Raw genomic sequence first — 15,798 nt, 5'->3', positions numbered from 1 at the left:
TAGCTTCCTCAAGGTAAGAAACATCAATAGTATATGGCCAAACAGCTGCAATTAGGTGATTATATGCATTCAGAACTAGAATAATGCTGAGGGCACAGTCTTGCACTGGGGAAACATGTACATCCATGCAAGCAGCTGCACATGTAGGTGAGTGTGCTTCGAAGCACAATTTAGCTTTTAAAAAGTATTAAATTGCAAAAAAAAAAGTATTAAATTGCATATAGCTTTATCATATTATACTCTTTGTCTTTCCTAATTACTTAACACAGGTGGAACAAAAACAAACAAGAAAGTCAAATACAGTCCTTAACATTCAGTTTATATCACAAGTATTTATTTATTTGAGAGAGAGAGAGAGAGAGAGAGAGATCGATCAAGTGAGCGAGAGACAATGCACAAGTGAGGAGAGGAGCAGAATCCCCGCTGAGCAGGGAGCCCGACTCGACCTGGGGCTCGATCTGGGCATTCCAGGACCATGACCTGAGCTGAAGGTAGACGCCTGACGACTGAGCCACCCAGGCGCACCTGGATCATAAATATTTCTGAAAACTATTGTTGCCCGGTTGTGACTATCCAGTCAATGTAATATCGCATGTAGAACTGAGATGATGTAATGCCCCGTCACATTATTCTAGACGTCTCACTACATTTGAAAAGATAAATCATTATTTATTAAATTATAGAAGTAGTTATCTTTTGTTGTATCTATAGATGATGCTACCTCAATATTGGAATTTCCCGGTTCTTATTTTCTATGCATGCCTGTGCTTTTTCTTTGTGGATATTCCTAGCTACTGAAGAATTTCTCCGTTTTTTTTGGAACTCACAAATCACATTTATCATAGAAGGAAATATATGCATATACTTAGGTCTCCCTAAAATATCCAGGGCAAGCCATTTTATATTTAAGAGAATTTGTAAGCCATTATTATCCATGAATGTATCTGCAGGCTCAGGCACACTCTCTTTCTAGCCTTTCACACGCTGCATACTATACATGACGAAAATGACCGAGGAGAATGAGTAGATCTAAAACTTGTGACTCTCGCACGTGGGTCACATTTTTCACATTTAACACATATTTTTACTGTCCACACAACTCAGAGTTTTAGGTCCTCACTGCTGTGCCAGCCACCTGAAACAACGGTAGCCCATAAAATACATTCAGAGGCTTCAAAACAGCAAGGCTTAGTGCACACGGGAGAAGAGCAGCCTGATCATCCACCCCAAATACTATTAGGTACTGCATTCAAGAAGTCCTACATTTAAAAAAAAAAAAAAAGAAAAAAAAGAAGTCCTACATTTAGAAGTTTCATCCCACTCCTCTGTTAAGGCTCTTCAACAGGCACCATTGCTGACCACCACTAACAACTTTTTCAGCCATTAAGCCTGGGAAGAGAAGGATATTCTTTAAATGGTGTCACTGTATAGCAGCCTGCTTGGGCGGCAGTTATTTCAAATTTGGAAGAGGCATGAATCAAAACCTTTGCAAAGGGGTTAGTGAAGCTCTCCAGACCTCATATTTCAAGAGGAAATAATTACTTGGGAACCTAAATAACATAAGGTAAACCTTTTTACTTCTCAGTAGGTCCTACACAAAATCAGGGGCTTCCTCTGCTCTTAACCCTTTCTCTTTCTGTACCCACAGAAGCTAAAATATTAACTGGCATATTTTAGAGCTATGGATGCACTAGCAAACTGCAATAGACAGCTATCTCAATTGCCCTGGGAAGACCTATGGTTGGCCTACATTTCAGAAATAGGATTTTCTAGTGTGTGGCCTTTGACCTCCTTTCCAGGTGGCCAAATGGGGTAGGAACAGAGAGATCAGATCTAAACAGGCAGCAGTGTTCATTCTTTGTATATATTTTAAGTGTGTCTGTGTGCCCAGCTCTGTGAATGATACTTGGAGGAATAGAATAGATACGTGCAGAATCTAAGACATGGGCCTCTGATACCAAAGAGCTCTTCTTTGAGGAAGAGCGAAAAGCACGTCCATAAAACAACCAGAGGAGGAGGCAAGAAAGTGATCAAACACTAGACTTTCTGCTACATACGACAAATAAAAAAGTAGCCAGAAGAGAGAGAGAGACCAATTCTGACTAGAGATTTTCAGCAACATTTCATGGAAAGAACAGGCCCAATGGGTTTATGGTCTGGAGTTTGAAGCTAGGTGGTCATGAAGAAAGACACTATCATGAGTGATTGGTAGGAAGTCTGGCACAAGCTGGGACTTTGTTAGGGCCACAGTTATCCCAGAGTGCTGCTAGTGGAAGCTGTAAAAGATAACTGAAGCTTAAAAAATTTTTTTTCCACTAAAACCATTTTATACCCCCCATATACACCTTAGATGCATAAATCTTTGGATTTAGGGAGCTAAATTTTGCTCCCAAAACAGATACTTTACAATGAAGAAATTCGGGAGGGGGAATGTAACTGCAATTTGCTTGATTTTTTTGGCAGGAGAAGAGTCCCTTGGATAAGAAAAGCTTCAGTAATTAAGGCTCTTTGGATTCAGAACTTGTTATAATTTGGGAAGTCCTGAATTCAAGCATACCTTTGTATCTTTATTTATTTTTTTATGGGGCAAGGGGCAGAGGGAGAAGGAGAGAATACTAAGCAGTATCCAGGCCCAATATGGAGCTCAACCTCACAACCCTGAGATCATGACCTGAGCCGAAATCAAGAGTTAGATGCTTAACCAACTGAGCCATTTGGAGACCCTTTGTACCATCTGTTTTAAAAAATGACTTTATAAAGCAAATTAATAGTATAAAAAAATAAGGGAAATGACCTTGCTTAAAGGATCTATTTTTGAGCACTTATAAATGGCTTTAGAGTAACTACTTATATACAATTAATACACTAAAAATTCTAGATTACAACCTTTAAGGAGATTGCAGATCTTTGCTCCTTAGCAACCATTTTACCACAGATACTTACAAATAATAAAACTATTTTGAGATGATGCAAAATTCTGACTTTTTACTAATTTATATTTGTCTCTTCCTGAATTATTCTATAAGGTTTTTCTTCCTTTAAATACAGTTTAATGATCACAATCTCTCTTTTCAAAATAGGTTAAGTGGTCAGGGATAATTTAGGAGTTGTTTAATGGAGACACAGCAGTTTCAGTGGATTGGCCACACAGCTCACTGGTTAAGTTCTCCAGCATTTACTTGTTCCATGACCTTAAATAATTATTTAACTTCTCTCTGCCTCAGTGTCCTCATCAGTAAAGTAGGGGAAATGGTGCCCAGTGTATGATGTTATCAAAAACGCTAAATGAGACAACAGATGTTAAGTGCTTGGGACTGCAACTGGCATATAGTGAATGTTTGATGAGTATTAGCAACGATATTAACTACAGTTTTCTCTGTTTTTCCATCCTCTCTCCCATTGCTCTTTGGTCCTTTGGCACTGCCAATGCTTGTTGGCTGCAAGGGTAATAAGCTCAAACAAATTCCTTGGCACTCAGGTAAACGGTTTTGATTATTTGTAGATTTTGATAATCCAGGCCAATTCCTACTTACCCTTTCTAACCTACAGACATTTAAGGTCATTATTTACTGTCTGGATAGTTATACTCTCTCCCAAATAACCAACTGTATGAAGTTAATAAACACAAAAGTATAAAAACTCCTATATGGAAAAAAAAACTCCTATATGAAAATATTGTTTTCATAATGAGCCATAAAGGTTAAAGTCCAGACATAATTTGAGTATCTTTACCTAATCGTCGCATTGGTAAAACTCCCTGCACTGTGTAACCTAAGCAGACTGGCTGTGATGAGAACTAACCCCTCTGTTGCGGATGGATAACTGCCACTCACTACATAAAATAAACAGGTTTAGAACAGAAAAAAGGGGCTGAAAAAGAGTAAAAGGCAGATGAAAGCCAACTCTAGTTGCTTCCCTTGGGTCTTCTGACAATAATTGTCGTCTGTTCACACAAATATTATGATCAAAAAAGAGAAGTAAAAAATACTGAACAAATTGGGAACTTTTTTAAATTTGAAAAACCACCTCAGGTTGCACAGCTGATTATGTACAGAAAATAAAACTAGAACCGTAAACTCTTAACTGACCCTAAACTGACCTCCTAAATTTCTGGATTCTTTGGGAACTAAAGCTCATCACTGTATCATAGTTGACTACAGTACCTCCAAACAAATAAACAATATACACGCCTGCTTTCCTGCTTGGGATTCCAGCGGTGCCCGGGCCGGAAAACCACGGGGAGAAGCCGGGGCACCTGCTAGATGTTACCACCTGCTCCGCCCCCAAGTTTTATTCTCAGCTCCCTCCTTATGCTTCATCTGCTCCTCAGACAAGCTCACCACTTCCGTGGCTTAATCATAAATATCAATGTTTTCGACCCATAATCTTCTCCTGAGCTTTAGACCAAATCATTCCTGGATATCACTATCTGAACGCTCCAAACCTCTAACTCGACTTCTCAAAAGTGTAATCATTTCCCCACTTCATGTCCCGTTCCCTCCCGCACATGCCATCTTCTGCTGAGTCACCTCGACCCCGAGACCTGGGAGTCGGCCCTCACTCTGCCCTCTCACAGGCTCATCCTCACCTCCATCCCATCGGTTCCCGTCTGTCAGTCCTACCTTCCAAGTAGCTGAGTGCTTCTCCCTACTGCCTGGGGAATGTCCCTGTTCAGGCCCTTATCACTTCTCACCTGGAGTATGGTGTTCAGGGCAACAGGCTCAACCTTCAGACCCTGCCTCTACAATCCAGCCTCCATAGATGCCAGAAATAGCTCTTGAATAAGCAGTTCTGATCACTCGATTTTCATTTTTCTCTCTCCAGTTAGACTGTCAATTCCTTGAAGGCAAGGGCTGTATCTGTCATTTTTGAATTCCAGTGTACAGCACAGCAGATGCTCATGAAATGTTAATGGTGGGAAGATTCAAAATAGAGGTGGTCTTGATAAACATTTATCATGGAACCAGAAAATTGGAGGGCCAAAGGTAGGACTGGGCTTGCATCTGTGTTGTCACCTGGAAACTCCCAGAAAGGAACTGATGCCTTCAAAACTCCCAGTGTTTTTTGGTCGAAAAACCATAACTTCAGATGTCATTTCATCCAGTTTTTTGTAGAACATGGGTTAACTAGTCCACTATATAGCTAAGATTCCAAACGGGGAACTGTGTTTGTTTCTACAGGTTCTACTACAATTGCTTAGAAGATTCATTGGAAAAAAAAAAAGAAGATTCATTGGGTCATAGAATTACTGCTATTGACTTTTCTTGAATGAAATAAAAAAAAAAAGAAAAGATACATTAGTGTTTTTTTTTTTAAACTAATTAGGACCCAGTGCTATTGAAATTTTTTTTAAATTTTTATTTATTTATGATAGTCACAGAGAGAGAGGGAGAGAGGCAGAGACATAGGCAGAGGGAGAAGCAGGCTCCATGCACTGGGAGCCCGACGTGGGATTCGATTCCGGGGTCTCCAGGATCATGCCCTGGGCCGAAGGCAGGCGCTAAACCGCTGCGCCACCCAGGGATCCCACATTAGTGGTTTTAATTAGAAACAAAATGGTTAACAGATTGCACCGTTAATTAGCCTTATTCACCCAGACAACCGTTTCTCATTTCATGACAATGGATTATAAAGCAAAGCGAAAAATGAATTCCAGATTGGTAGTGCCCAGATGCAGTATGACACATAAAAAGGGTAAGATTAAACTGCTGTTTGCCACAGGAGAGCAGAAAGGACATGCAAAGAACGACCGTCAATACTGACAGTCTGAAATGCTGAGGCAGAGGGGAGCCTCCTAACCCGAGTGGCCACACAGACAAGGTCTCGTGAAAGCAGAAATCCTTCATCACTCGCTTGCTTATCAAATGCTCTCTCATTAGTTTGTAGAGCTGGTTATAAAACAAAACAAGTTGGTTAATTGTTCCCTTTATTTATGTTAATTGCTGGGGAGAGAAACCTTGTGAAAAATCTCCGTATTTTCAGTTGAGATATAAATCCGGAAGGAGTAGCAATCCAGATTAAAAGGGGAAAATGCTACTGATCTTGTTTTATAGATGCAGGCTCAATCCTATTATCATAAATACCAACCAATTCAATAAAAATCTGTCTAGTTAAAAGATTCCCAGGGTTCGGCTGATGACCTACTTACTTCAAGACTATTCAATGTAATATCAGCTAAAGCCCTACAATGTGGACATTCTTTTGTATTTTGTTATTTGTATTGAAAAATATTTTACTAAATTACCAATAATAATTTGAGAGCATTGACCAATGATTACCTTGCTCTTGTTTTCAAGACGATTTAGAACTGCTAAACCATCTAAATTGACTAATTTCTAAATTAACAGAATTTATATACTTGAGACCCGATCATATAAACGGTGATTAAAAAGCAAGAGCTAGAGGTGTGTAATGTATTTGTAGTTCAGAATTCTTACTTTTTCAATGTTGGAAAAATACATCAAAAGGAAGTTGTTCTACTAATTGTGTGAACCCTGCACCTCATGTAGTTGCTTCAGAGTGTGAGAACAGCGGCTAAGCCTTCAAATTCTTATACATGGATAGCTGGTGTGGTTCCCATTAGAAATATGAGTGAATTGGGGCACCCGGGTGGCTTAGTCGGTTAGCTGTCTGACCTTCGCCCAGGTTGTGATCTCAGGGTCCTGGGACTGAGTCCCTCATCCAAGCCTGTGTGGAGCCCTGAGGCAGGCTCTGAGCTCAGTGGGGAGTCTGCTTCTCCCTCTTCCCCACTTGTGCTCTATCTCAAATAAATAAAATCTTTTTTTTTTAAATAAATAAAATCTTAAAAAAAAATCTGAATGAATCTGGAAGTTGTTCTGCTTTCCCTGGGTACAAAATCAGAGATGAGTAGATCTTTTACTCAGGGAGCTTCCCAAATTTTACAGACAAAGAGATACTGAACTAGTGTGAACCTAGTGTGAAAGCCAAAAGACTCGTTAAAAAAAAAAAAAATTTCACTATTCAGGGTCAACCAAAACAGGAATATTAGGAGCATATCACTTAGAATAGTAATTCTAGTGGGGGATGGGGGGTGGAGACACTAAAAGAATGGATGGTGGATATTTTCCTTATGGAAAGAGAGGGGTGTCTTTTTTTTTTTTTTTAAGATTTATTTATTTATTCAGGAGAGACAGAGAGAGAGAGAGAGAGAGAGAGAGACAGAGAGAGAGAGAGGCAGAGACCCAGGCAGAGGGAGAAGCAGGCTCCATGCAGGGAACCCGACGTGGGACTTGATCCCGGGTCTCCAGGATCATACTCTGGGCTGAAGGCGGCACTAAACTGCTGAGCCACCAGGGCTGCCCAAGAGAGGGGTGTTTTTTTATTTTTTTTTATTATTATTTTTTAATTTTTATTTATTTATGATAGTCACACACACACACACACACAGAGAGAGAGAGAGAGAGAGAGAGGCAGAGACACAGGCAGAGGGAGAAGCAGGCTCCATGCACCGGGAGCCCGACGTGGGATTCGATCCCGGGTCTCCAGGATTTAGCCCTGGGCCAAAGGCAGGCGCTAAACCGCTGCGCCACCCAGGGATCCCGAGGGGTGTTTTTTTAAAGACTATGTTTAACAGTGTAATTTTGTGTTCAGAGAATGGAAATATATTGTTTTTGAAATACAAACTAGAGAAAGTAGAATCTTGGCTGGTAAGACACATGCTATCTTCCGCATGTAAGTGATTTTTTCATTAGGGAGGATACTAGTTGCACAATCTCTAGGCAAGCATTACATTTTTATATTACTAAAATGGTCCTAGTTTATCGAGTACAGAAACACTGAATTACATAATATTAAAAGTACCAGAAGCTGTTGAGAGTTGAAAAGTAAAGGTATGGTAAGATAAGTTTGTTCTCTAGTACTGAGAAATCATCCTGCTATTGGTTTTCTCAAGTTAAAAATCATATGTGTTTGAGTTGCAGTTTATAGTTTGCACATGCCGCTTCTTGAACATCTGGCTAAGGGCAAGGTGTTCTAAATATCCCCCCCGTGTGAATGGCTATCATTTAAAAATTCCCTGTGAAAGCATTTTCCTTATATGGAAACACCTAATATTTAGCCTCTTTAACAACAGTTAAAAAAAATCACAAATATTTATACGCTGGCTCAAAATCTCAATCATTTGTTTTGAAGAATGTTGGCTTCAGAGGCTACACCTCTTTGTGCAATTTCTAACAGAAAAGTGAATGTGCACTTGGTCAAGTTTGCATGGGGAGAGAGAGAGGTTCTGACCTTAACTCTGAGCTGCACAGACACTGCCCAGCATCCTTACTCAAGTATTTCTCTGCCTCTGAGAGAGATATGAAGACCTGTAGCCACAAGGGCTCAGGCTCTGGGGGACCCACGGTTCCCTATGCTCTGACCGGGTTCTAGGATCAGGCGTGGGAGATTCCGTAGAGCTTGCCAATTCCCTCCCTTGGTCTGCAGACACTGCTTTCCTTTTTCCATAATTGTAGTTTTCTGGGTCCTCATTATGCCTAAATTTTGGATTCCCACAGCTACCCAAGCTTTTGACTGTCCTCTTTGATTCTAGAATGTCCTTGACTTTCCAGTGTATTTGGCATGAAACCAGCGTTATGGACAAGTACGGGTTTTGAGGCCAGAGAGGCCAGGCTCTGCTGCTTACTCGCTGAGGGGGTGGGTAAGCCACTTCTCTTCCGTGTATTTCCGTTTCCTCGTATGTAAAATGGTGACAGCAACACGCACCCTTCAGGGTGGCTGGGGATTAAACGAGGTAGGAAAGTGAAGCAGCAGCCAGGCAGGTAACCGGGCATCCGAGGCCTATGAGCATGGCCACGGCCACGCTAGCCGTTAAAGAGCGCCACACACGGGGGGAGGGACGTCGCAGCCTTAAACCAGTTGGGAAGCAGCCCCCTAGTTAGTTGGGACGTGAGAGCAAGCAGGCCACAGGGGAAGCCTAGGAGAGGAGTCTTCGTTTTAGTACCAACAGCCTCCAAATTGGTCTGGCGTATCTCTCGCCCTCTCAGACGTACAGACACAGGCGACATAATGGACCGTGAATGATAAACGGAAATCCACGTTCTCTATGGTAGAGCCTACGGCCACGTGGCCCTGGAAGCTGGTTACGGTAAACGGGCGCTATTGCGGGACTCCACAGCCACTGACCGCTGGAACTGGGAAGCAGTCTCTTATTAAGGCCGTCCACGTGCTGGTTTCCCATAAACCAAATTTTCAAGTTCTCTCCCGCTGTGACCTCTGTCTAAAAAGTCAGGGATGGGGGGGATGGTGGAATGAGGGTGGAAAGGGTGGTGGCAGCTGTTGGGACCGAGACAAGAAGAAAGGAGCACTTAACCATCAAGAAGAAATGGGTTCAAAGAGAAAAAGGAAAAGGGGTGTGTGCCACTAAACAGATTCTGTTGGGTGCTCACGAGGTGTCACGCATCGCTCCAGGAACTGTGCCACAGCAGTGAACAAATGTTAACAAGGGGCTCTTTACACCAAAGGGGCCGCTGAGTGTGATGAGAGGGAACAGAAAAACAAACACTACTAAGTAAAAGTGCTCCATTTCGTGGACCTCAATGGTAGCCACCAAAAAGTACCCAAGGGCTGCTGAGGGGGAAGCAGTCTGTGGCTGCTGCTGCTGCTTGTTCTTTTTTTTTTTTTTTTTTTTGTTAATAACTATGTTTACAGTTCCTTTTATTTTTATTTATTTATTTATTTATCTAATTAATTTAGAGCGGGAGGGAAGGAGCGTGGGTGTGAACGGGGCGGGACACAGGGAGGAGAGAGAACCCCAAGCAGGCTCCATGCTCAGTCTGCAGCCCGATGCAGGGCTCGATCCCATGATCCTGAGATCATGACCTGAGCCAAACCAAGCTCGGGCTTGGGCCGACTGAGCCAGCCAGGCGCCCCTCACTCGATGGCTTCTTAGAAAGGGAAGACACAGCCTGTGAAACTCCCAGAACTCAACAATGGTGACACAGACACTCGGGCTTCTCAGTCCTGTCACAGAAAGAACTCATGAATGAAGGAGCTTTATAACCAAATCTTTTTGGAATTCTGGTAAACTTCCCTAGCTGATGCTCCAGACCAACATGTTACACAGCAAATACCACTGTCTGGTAATCTATCCCATGAGAAAGACGCTGAAAACAAACAGAAGATAACTCAAAAGAAATGCAGTAGTCAATTCAGGTTTCTTGCAGGTTTCCCCCCACAGCTCCCCAAATAAGGAGGCTACGGCCATCGTACTTGTTGTTCTGTGCAGATAGCAGAGCACAATCCTGTTCCCTAAGAAGGAGCTGCTACCTTGCCTACTACCTAATATGCCCATCGGGGCTTCCCATCACCTGCTACTGGTAGCAGTCCTTGCATTTTCAGTTCCCATCAGAGGAGGACACTAAGTCAGATGCGAATCACTTCCACAACACACACTCGAGAAAAAAACTCAAGTGGATCTGCCTAGGGCACTACCAACACCTCCACACAGCTGGTTGTCAACAGCTAGGGGTTCTTCCTTTGACTTCGTAAGCATGAAATTTCTAGACCGAGGAGGAAGAAAGACTCCGAGTGTCCGTAACTCCTCGCTCGTTTTCCTTTCTCTCTATGGCTCAGCGGGCACACAACACGGGCAAGGGTAGACTCGCTCTCACACACACGCCTACACGAACGTTCACGAGGAGCTTGCACATAACTGAAGTTTAATGTACACTGTTTTGTGGCCATGTGGGAGCTTTTTCTCTAGAAACATAGTTTTGACCCACAAAAAAACAAGAAAGGGAGCAACTAAAAATAACCACAGAAATTAAGAAACGCCTGTAAGAGTGACAAGGGCTCTAAAATCTTACTCCCAGGCAGCTTACAACTACGGTTAAAAGCTAAAAGACAGAAATTGTAAGTCTAACATATTTAAATCTGCTTTTACTTAAGACTACAGTAAGTATCATGAACTATAACCTCCCGCAGAGAAGCTAACGGGATCTTTACTTGCAAATCTTCTTTTTTCCTCTACAGATTCCCACATGCTCTGAAATGCCTTCGCTCTAAACCTAACTCCCCAAGTTACAGACACATTCTCCACCTTTAACACGACTATGAACATATGTAAATAAAACGCTGCTTACTCGGAGTGTCTTGGCAGTCGGGGAAGGAGATGCTGGGGGAGAATCAGACTGAGATTTCCTATTCCGAGTGAATTCTTTACTTCGGGTATATAAAGAGGACATGGTTCCTCAGGATGTAGGCAGACACTCAACCACTGGATTCTTCACGCAAAGCTGGGAAACTGCCCCTGCAGGTTACCCCCACGGAATCTCTCCTTTTGAGTTGATGCAAGAAGACTTTGGATAGAACTAAATAAAGGATAAAAGCCACCCTGTAAATTATAGTCTTGTGCTCTGAGCCAGTCCACAGTTAAATAGAGTCTGAGAGGCGTGTTCCATCAATATTTGCAGTCCAGCTTCAACCACAAGTGCTCGGGACTGGTAGCTTACGACGGAGGGTATTGTGCTGAGCCACACCTTGTATGCCTAGATCGAGTCCTTGATTCTCCCAAAGGACACTTCTTATTGAGACTTGCTCCCCAGTAAAACCTGAGTCTAGTTTCCCGATGACACCAGATTAAATCCCAGAGGAAAGATGACCTTGGATCCTGCCGGAGACGAGCCTGGGACGAACTACCGTCACTTTATCCAGAGGGAAGAAACAGAAATGCTCTGGAAATCATGCTCTTTCCTTAGCTTGACTCCACTGGGCTGGAAGGGGTTTAGAACTGCCGTGATAAATTCAGGTTAAACGACTTAAAAACAAAAAAAACAAAACAAAACAAAAATACAAACAAGGAACCCAGAGTTTATGAGAAGGAAGCCATCTGAGGAAGTCAAGTTTCCCTAAGTCCTCCCAGACGAAGCTGCTTTTACATATAAACACTCACAGTCATACACACATCTTTTCCCCTCCCCTCTTCTATTTTCTGACATTCCAAATCCCTATTCGCTCAGCGAGGAATGCTGGAGAAGAGCCAAGGGCAAAGATTCGCTTTCAACTCAGAATTCGGGTTGCCACTTGCAGGAGGAAAAGAAAGCCTGCCAGCTTCTAGGAATAAAGGGAGGCTCTTTGGGGACAGGCTCAGGGGCAAAGCCCACCAAACCTTCTGGTATCCACCGCGTTAGTCAGAGTAAGCAGCGGCTTCACCGGCTGACTTCTCCAAACAGCTGGCGAGATGGGAGAAGGGGGACTTTTCAACTTCTGGATCTCTCAAGTAACAAAGCCCTGACAGACACATGAGTCAACGCACCTTTGGGCCCTTTATGTTTCACTTTGATGACATGGCATTCCTGCCACACCACAAGGAAGCCCAGCAAATGGAAACTTTGGCCCACTGCAAAGGAAGCTCTCTGTACATCAGAGACTTCAGTGGCTGAATCTCTGAGTACACAGCTTACCAGCATTTTCTAAAATGCTGTAATCAGGGAAGAACAAGGTGGAAAGAGGGTATAGGTGAGGGGAGGGAAAGAGTCAGAAATGAAGAGAAAAAGCAGAGACAGAAGCGGAAATGTGAGAATGCAGGGCTGAGTTACCCACAGGGACAATTAAGAGTTAAAAAGAAAGGAATTTATTTGCTTGGTGTTGAAGGTTTTTGGATTTGGCCTTGAAACATCTCAAATTTAATCTTTTGCACTCTGTTGTCATCACTACCTTATCCAACATTTTTAGGCCAAATGCTTTCTAAGCCAATAGGTTTAGCCCCAAAGTAACAACTCACTTCCCTCTGGGCTCTTGGAAACTTTATCCTGCCCTTCCTTTTCCTACATGAAATTTATACTTTTTCCTTCAATTCTTCCCAGCATGCCACTCTTTTTCCCTCTAATTATCTTGACACCTTCTTTATTCTTATGACCAATTTTGTAAAATTAAATGAAGGGAAGTGATCAGCTACTTGGGGGTTGGTCTGAGGAATACAGGTGGACAAGGGTTTATAAAAGAGGTCTTAATTCATTCTCAATCTAAAAAACTGAAGAAGACTGCTCAATTCCACCACAAGCCAGAACTAGACTGTGTCTGAAAGGCCAATTATTTTGGGAATTCAGATCTATGAATCTTGTGTTTTAGATCCTACTTATATAGTTAATCTCATCTAGTAAGAATGAGTTTTTCTCTATAGATCTCTTCACTTAGAAAAGAAATATTGATGTGAACCTAAATAGTAACATTCCCATAGCAAGCACAGATTGTCTAGGGAGGGATTAGGAGGGATACTTTTTCACTATCCAGAATGCAAGTCACCAGGTCACACTATTCCTCAAAGCAGGGCAAGATGAAATGTGGTCAGTTCCCTGATCTGTTTCTGTACAGTTTACACAGTGATTTCATTACTCATTGGCAACTGAAGAGGAAATGTAAAAGCCTATTACTCCCAACTATCATCCTGTCTCTTCACTTCTTTGTTATATCTACTCCTAGGCAGTGGTAAACTCTTTTAAAGTGTTTTAACGTATGTTATCTCATCTGATTCTCTCAATACCGAGAGACAGTAACCTGCTCTACTTAGACGACTGGCTTTATACAGGGGGGTTGAGCAAATAAATGATCATATTGAGGCCAATGGGAGCTAGGTTTCTTAATGCTGGAGAAGGTAGGTATAAACAAGAAAAAAGAGAAACTTAGAATAAAACCTTGTGATGTGCAGGAGTGAAGGTATCGAAGGTATATATTTTCAATATATACAGACCTAAATAACTAAAGATGTAACGATGTGTGCGTGCATGTGTGTCCTACTAAATGCACCTATCTATGTATTTCCTAGCTCTCTGCACTGAGAAACGTGGGAAGAGCAACACTCCAGCAGCATTCCGTGCACCTAGCGCTCAAATCACAGTTTCTACGCTCCACTCTCTGTTAAAAGGAACAGGATTCCCTGGAGAAATGACTAATTCCAGAGTTGGGGCAGGGATAAGAAAATGGGCCTGGGTCTCTCGTGTCAGAAAGTAAGGAAGCACTTTAATAATGGAAACATGGCAAAAGGACATGGAGACTTGCTTAAAAAAGCCAAACCTGAAACACTCTGAGCATCAAAATAAATAATGATAGTGCAAAGTTATAACCCATTGAACAACATAGGAACCTACGAGCACACACTAATACAAATAAATGAATGAAAAAAGAAATGAGACAAAGTTCTTCCTTACAACAGGATGCCTACTAATAAATGTAGAAGGAGTAATGAAATTAGAAATATCACCATTTGGCAAACATCAATGTAAAATCAATCCAAGAAAGGAACATTAGTGGATTCCAAAGCTAATAGATAAAAATAGGATGAGGAACTGGATTTTACATAATCTCAAAGTATTGCCTCATAAAATATTTATTAATCACGAGGGAAGAAAAGTGGGCTTTACTATGGAGAAACCTAGCACACACTATCTTAATCAAGTGATCAAAGCTCAACACTACCAGTAGGGACAAATTGTTAGGACAAAATGAGAACAGCAAAGGATTGCTTCTGTGACATTGTATTAAAAATGCATAAAATGTGTCTATTTATGAGGAAACACTGGGCCCAAGCTGAGGGACATACATGACAGGCCTGTCACCTTAAAAAATACCAAGGTCATGAAAGGCAAGGAAAGACCAACTAGGGAGATATGAGAATCAGGTCTTTTTTTTTTTTTTTCTTTTAAAGATTTTATTTATTTATTCTTGAGAGACAGAGAGAGAGGCAGAGGGAGGAGCAGGCTCCATGCAGGGAGCCTGATGTGGGACTCGATCCCCGGACTCCAGGATCACACCCTGGGCTGAAGGCAGGTGCTAAACCGCTGAGCCACTGGGGCTGCCTGAGAATCAGGTCTAATGTGTGATCCTGTATTGGAGCCCTCTGCTACGAAGAACATTACTGAGACAACTGGTGAAATTTGAATGTGGTCTCTTGGTGAAGGTTATACAAGGGGTCTTTGTACCATTCTTTTTTTTTTTTTTCTTTTAAGATTTTATTTATTTGAGAGGGAGGGAAGGAGAGAGAAAGAGAAAGGGTGGGGAAAGAAAGCACGAGTCGGGGGAAGGAAAGAAGGACAAGCAGACTCCTCACTGAGCGGGGAGCCTCACACAGGGCTCCATCCCAGGACCCCAAGATCATGACCTGAGCTGAAGTCAGATGCTTAACAAACTGAGCCAGCCAAGCACTCCTGTACATATTCTCAAAATATTTCTGTAAATTTGAATTGTTTAAAAATAAAAAGTTAAAAAGCTACCCAGTTCGTTTATATTATGAAGGTGGGAAATGCAGGCAAATGAGGTAACTTCAGAGGTTACTCCAGAGAACCTTTGAAAGACAGTCTCTCATTACAGATTTAATTATGATTCTTTGTTCACCAAAGAATTGGGGTTGTTAATGGCAGTAAGTAGTCACTTGGGCTAAAGTCACAATGAACTAAGATTCCTTAGATGGTCATGAATCAATTTGGTGGTTCACAACCACATCAATAAAGAGAAAAATAGAATAGCAAAATCAGAGTACATTAGACACAGAGTAAGGGTGTGTTTTCATGGAACTGCTGTTTCTGTTAGACAGAATATATCTATATGTACCCTGGGTCATAGTGTAAAAAGCATTTCTTATGTGGGTCACAGTCAAAAAAGTTTGAAAGCCAAGAAGAAAGAGCCTGTATAAGTCCTTCACTGGTGAGAAGAGAAAGAGTAGTTTCTACTCTGACATGATAGGAGGATAGTTATCTCATCCCTGAGTTATCAAACTGGCAAAAAACATGTGCTTTGAACTAAATCTGACCCAATATTATACTGTTTGATCAGTAAAATCTGATA

At 41.8% G+C, this 15,798-nt stretch overlaps 1 protein-coding gene across 9 annotated transcripts in view; it reads right to left on the bottom strand.

The window, feature by feature from the left end:
- The window catches only part of PPP1R12B (protein phosphatase 1 regulatory subunit 12B), a 203,576-nt gene that overhangs the window by 30,875 nt on the left and 156,903 nt on the right, over nucleotides 1–15,798 (bottom strand). The window contains exon 1 of one of the 9 annotated variants that reach the window (XM_055319051.1): nucleotides 11,103–11,885. The exons of the other annotated variants lie outside the window; for them this stretch is intronic. Within the exon in view, the coding sequence (XP_055175026.1) occupies nucleotides 11,103–11,204 (102 nt within the window). The 5' untranslated portion in view covers nucleotides 11,205–11,885. Of the gene's footprint in view, nucleotides 1–11,102; nucleotides 11,886–15,798 lie in introns of those variants that run through there. 9 annotated transcript variants of the gene reach the window in all.

Source organism: Nyctereutes procyonoides, unplaced genomic scaffold (assembly GCF_905146905.1).
Source record: "Nyctereutes procyonoides isolate TBG_1078 unplaced genomic scaffold, NYPRO_anot_genome, whole genome shotgun sequence".
Classification (NCBI taxonomy): domain Eukaryota; kingdom Metazoa; phylum Chordata; class Mammalia; order Carnivora; family Canidae; genus Nyctereutes; species Nyctereutes procyonoides.
Note: the sequence above shows the minus strand (reverse complement) of the source record. Positions and strands in the feature narration are given on the sequence as shown.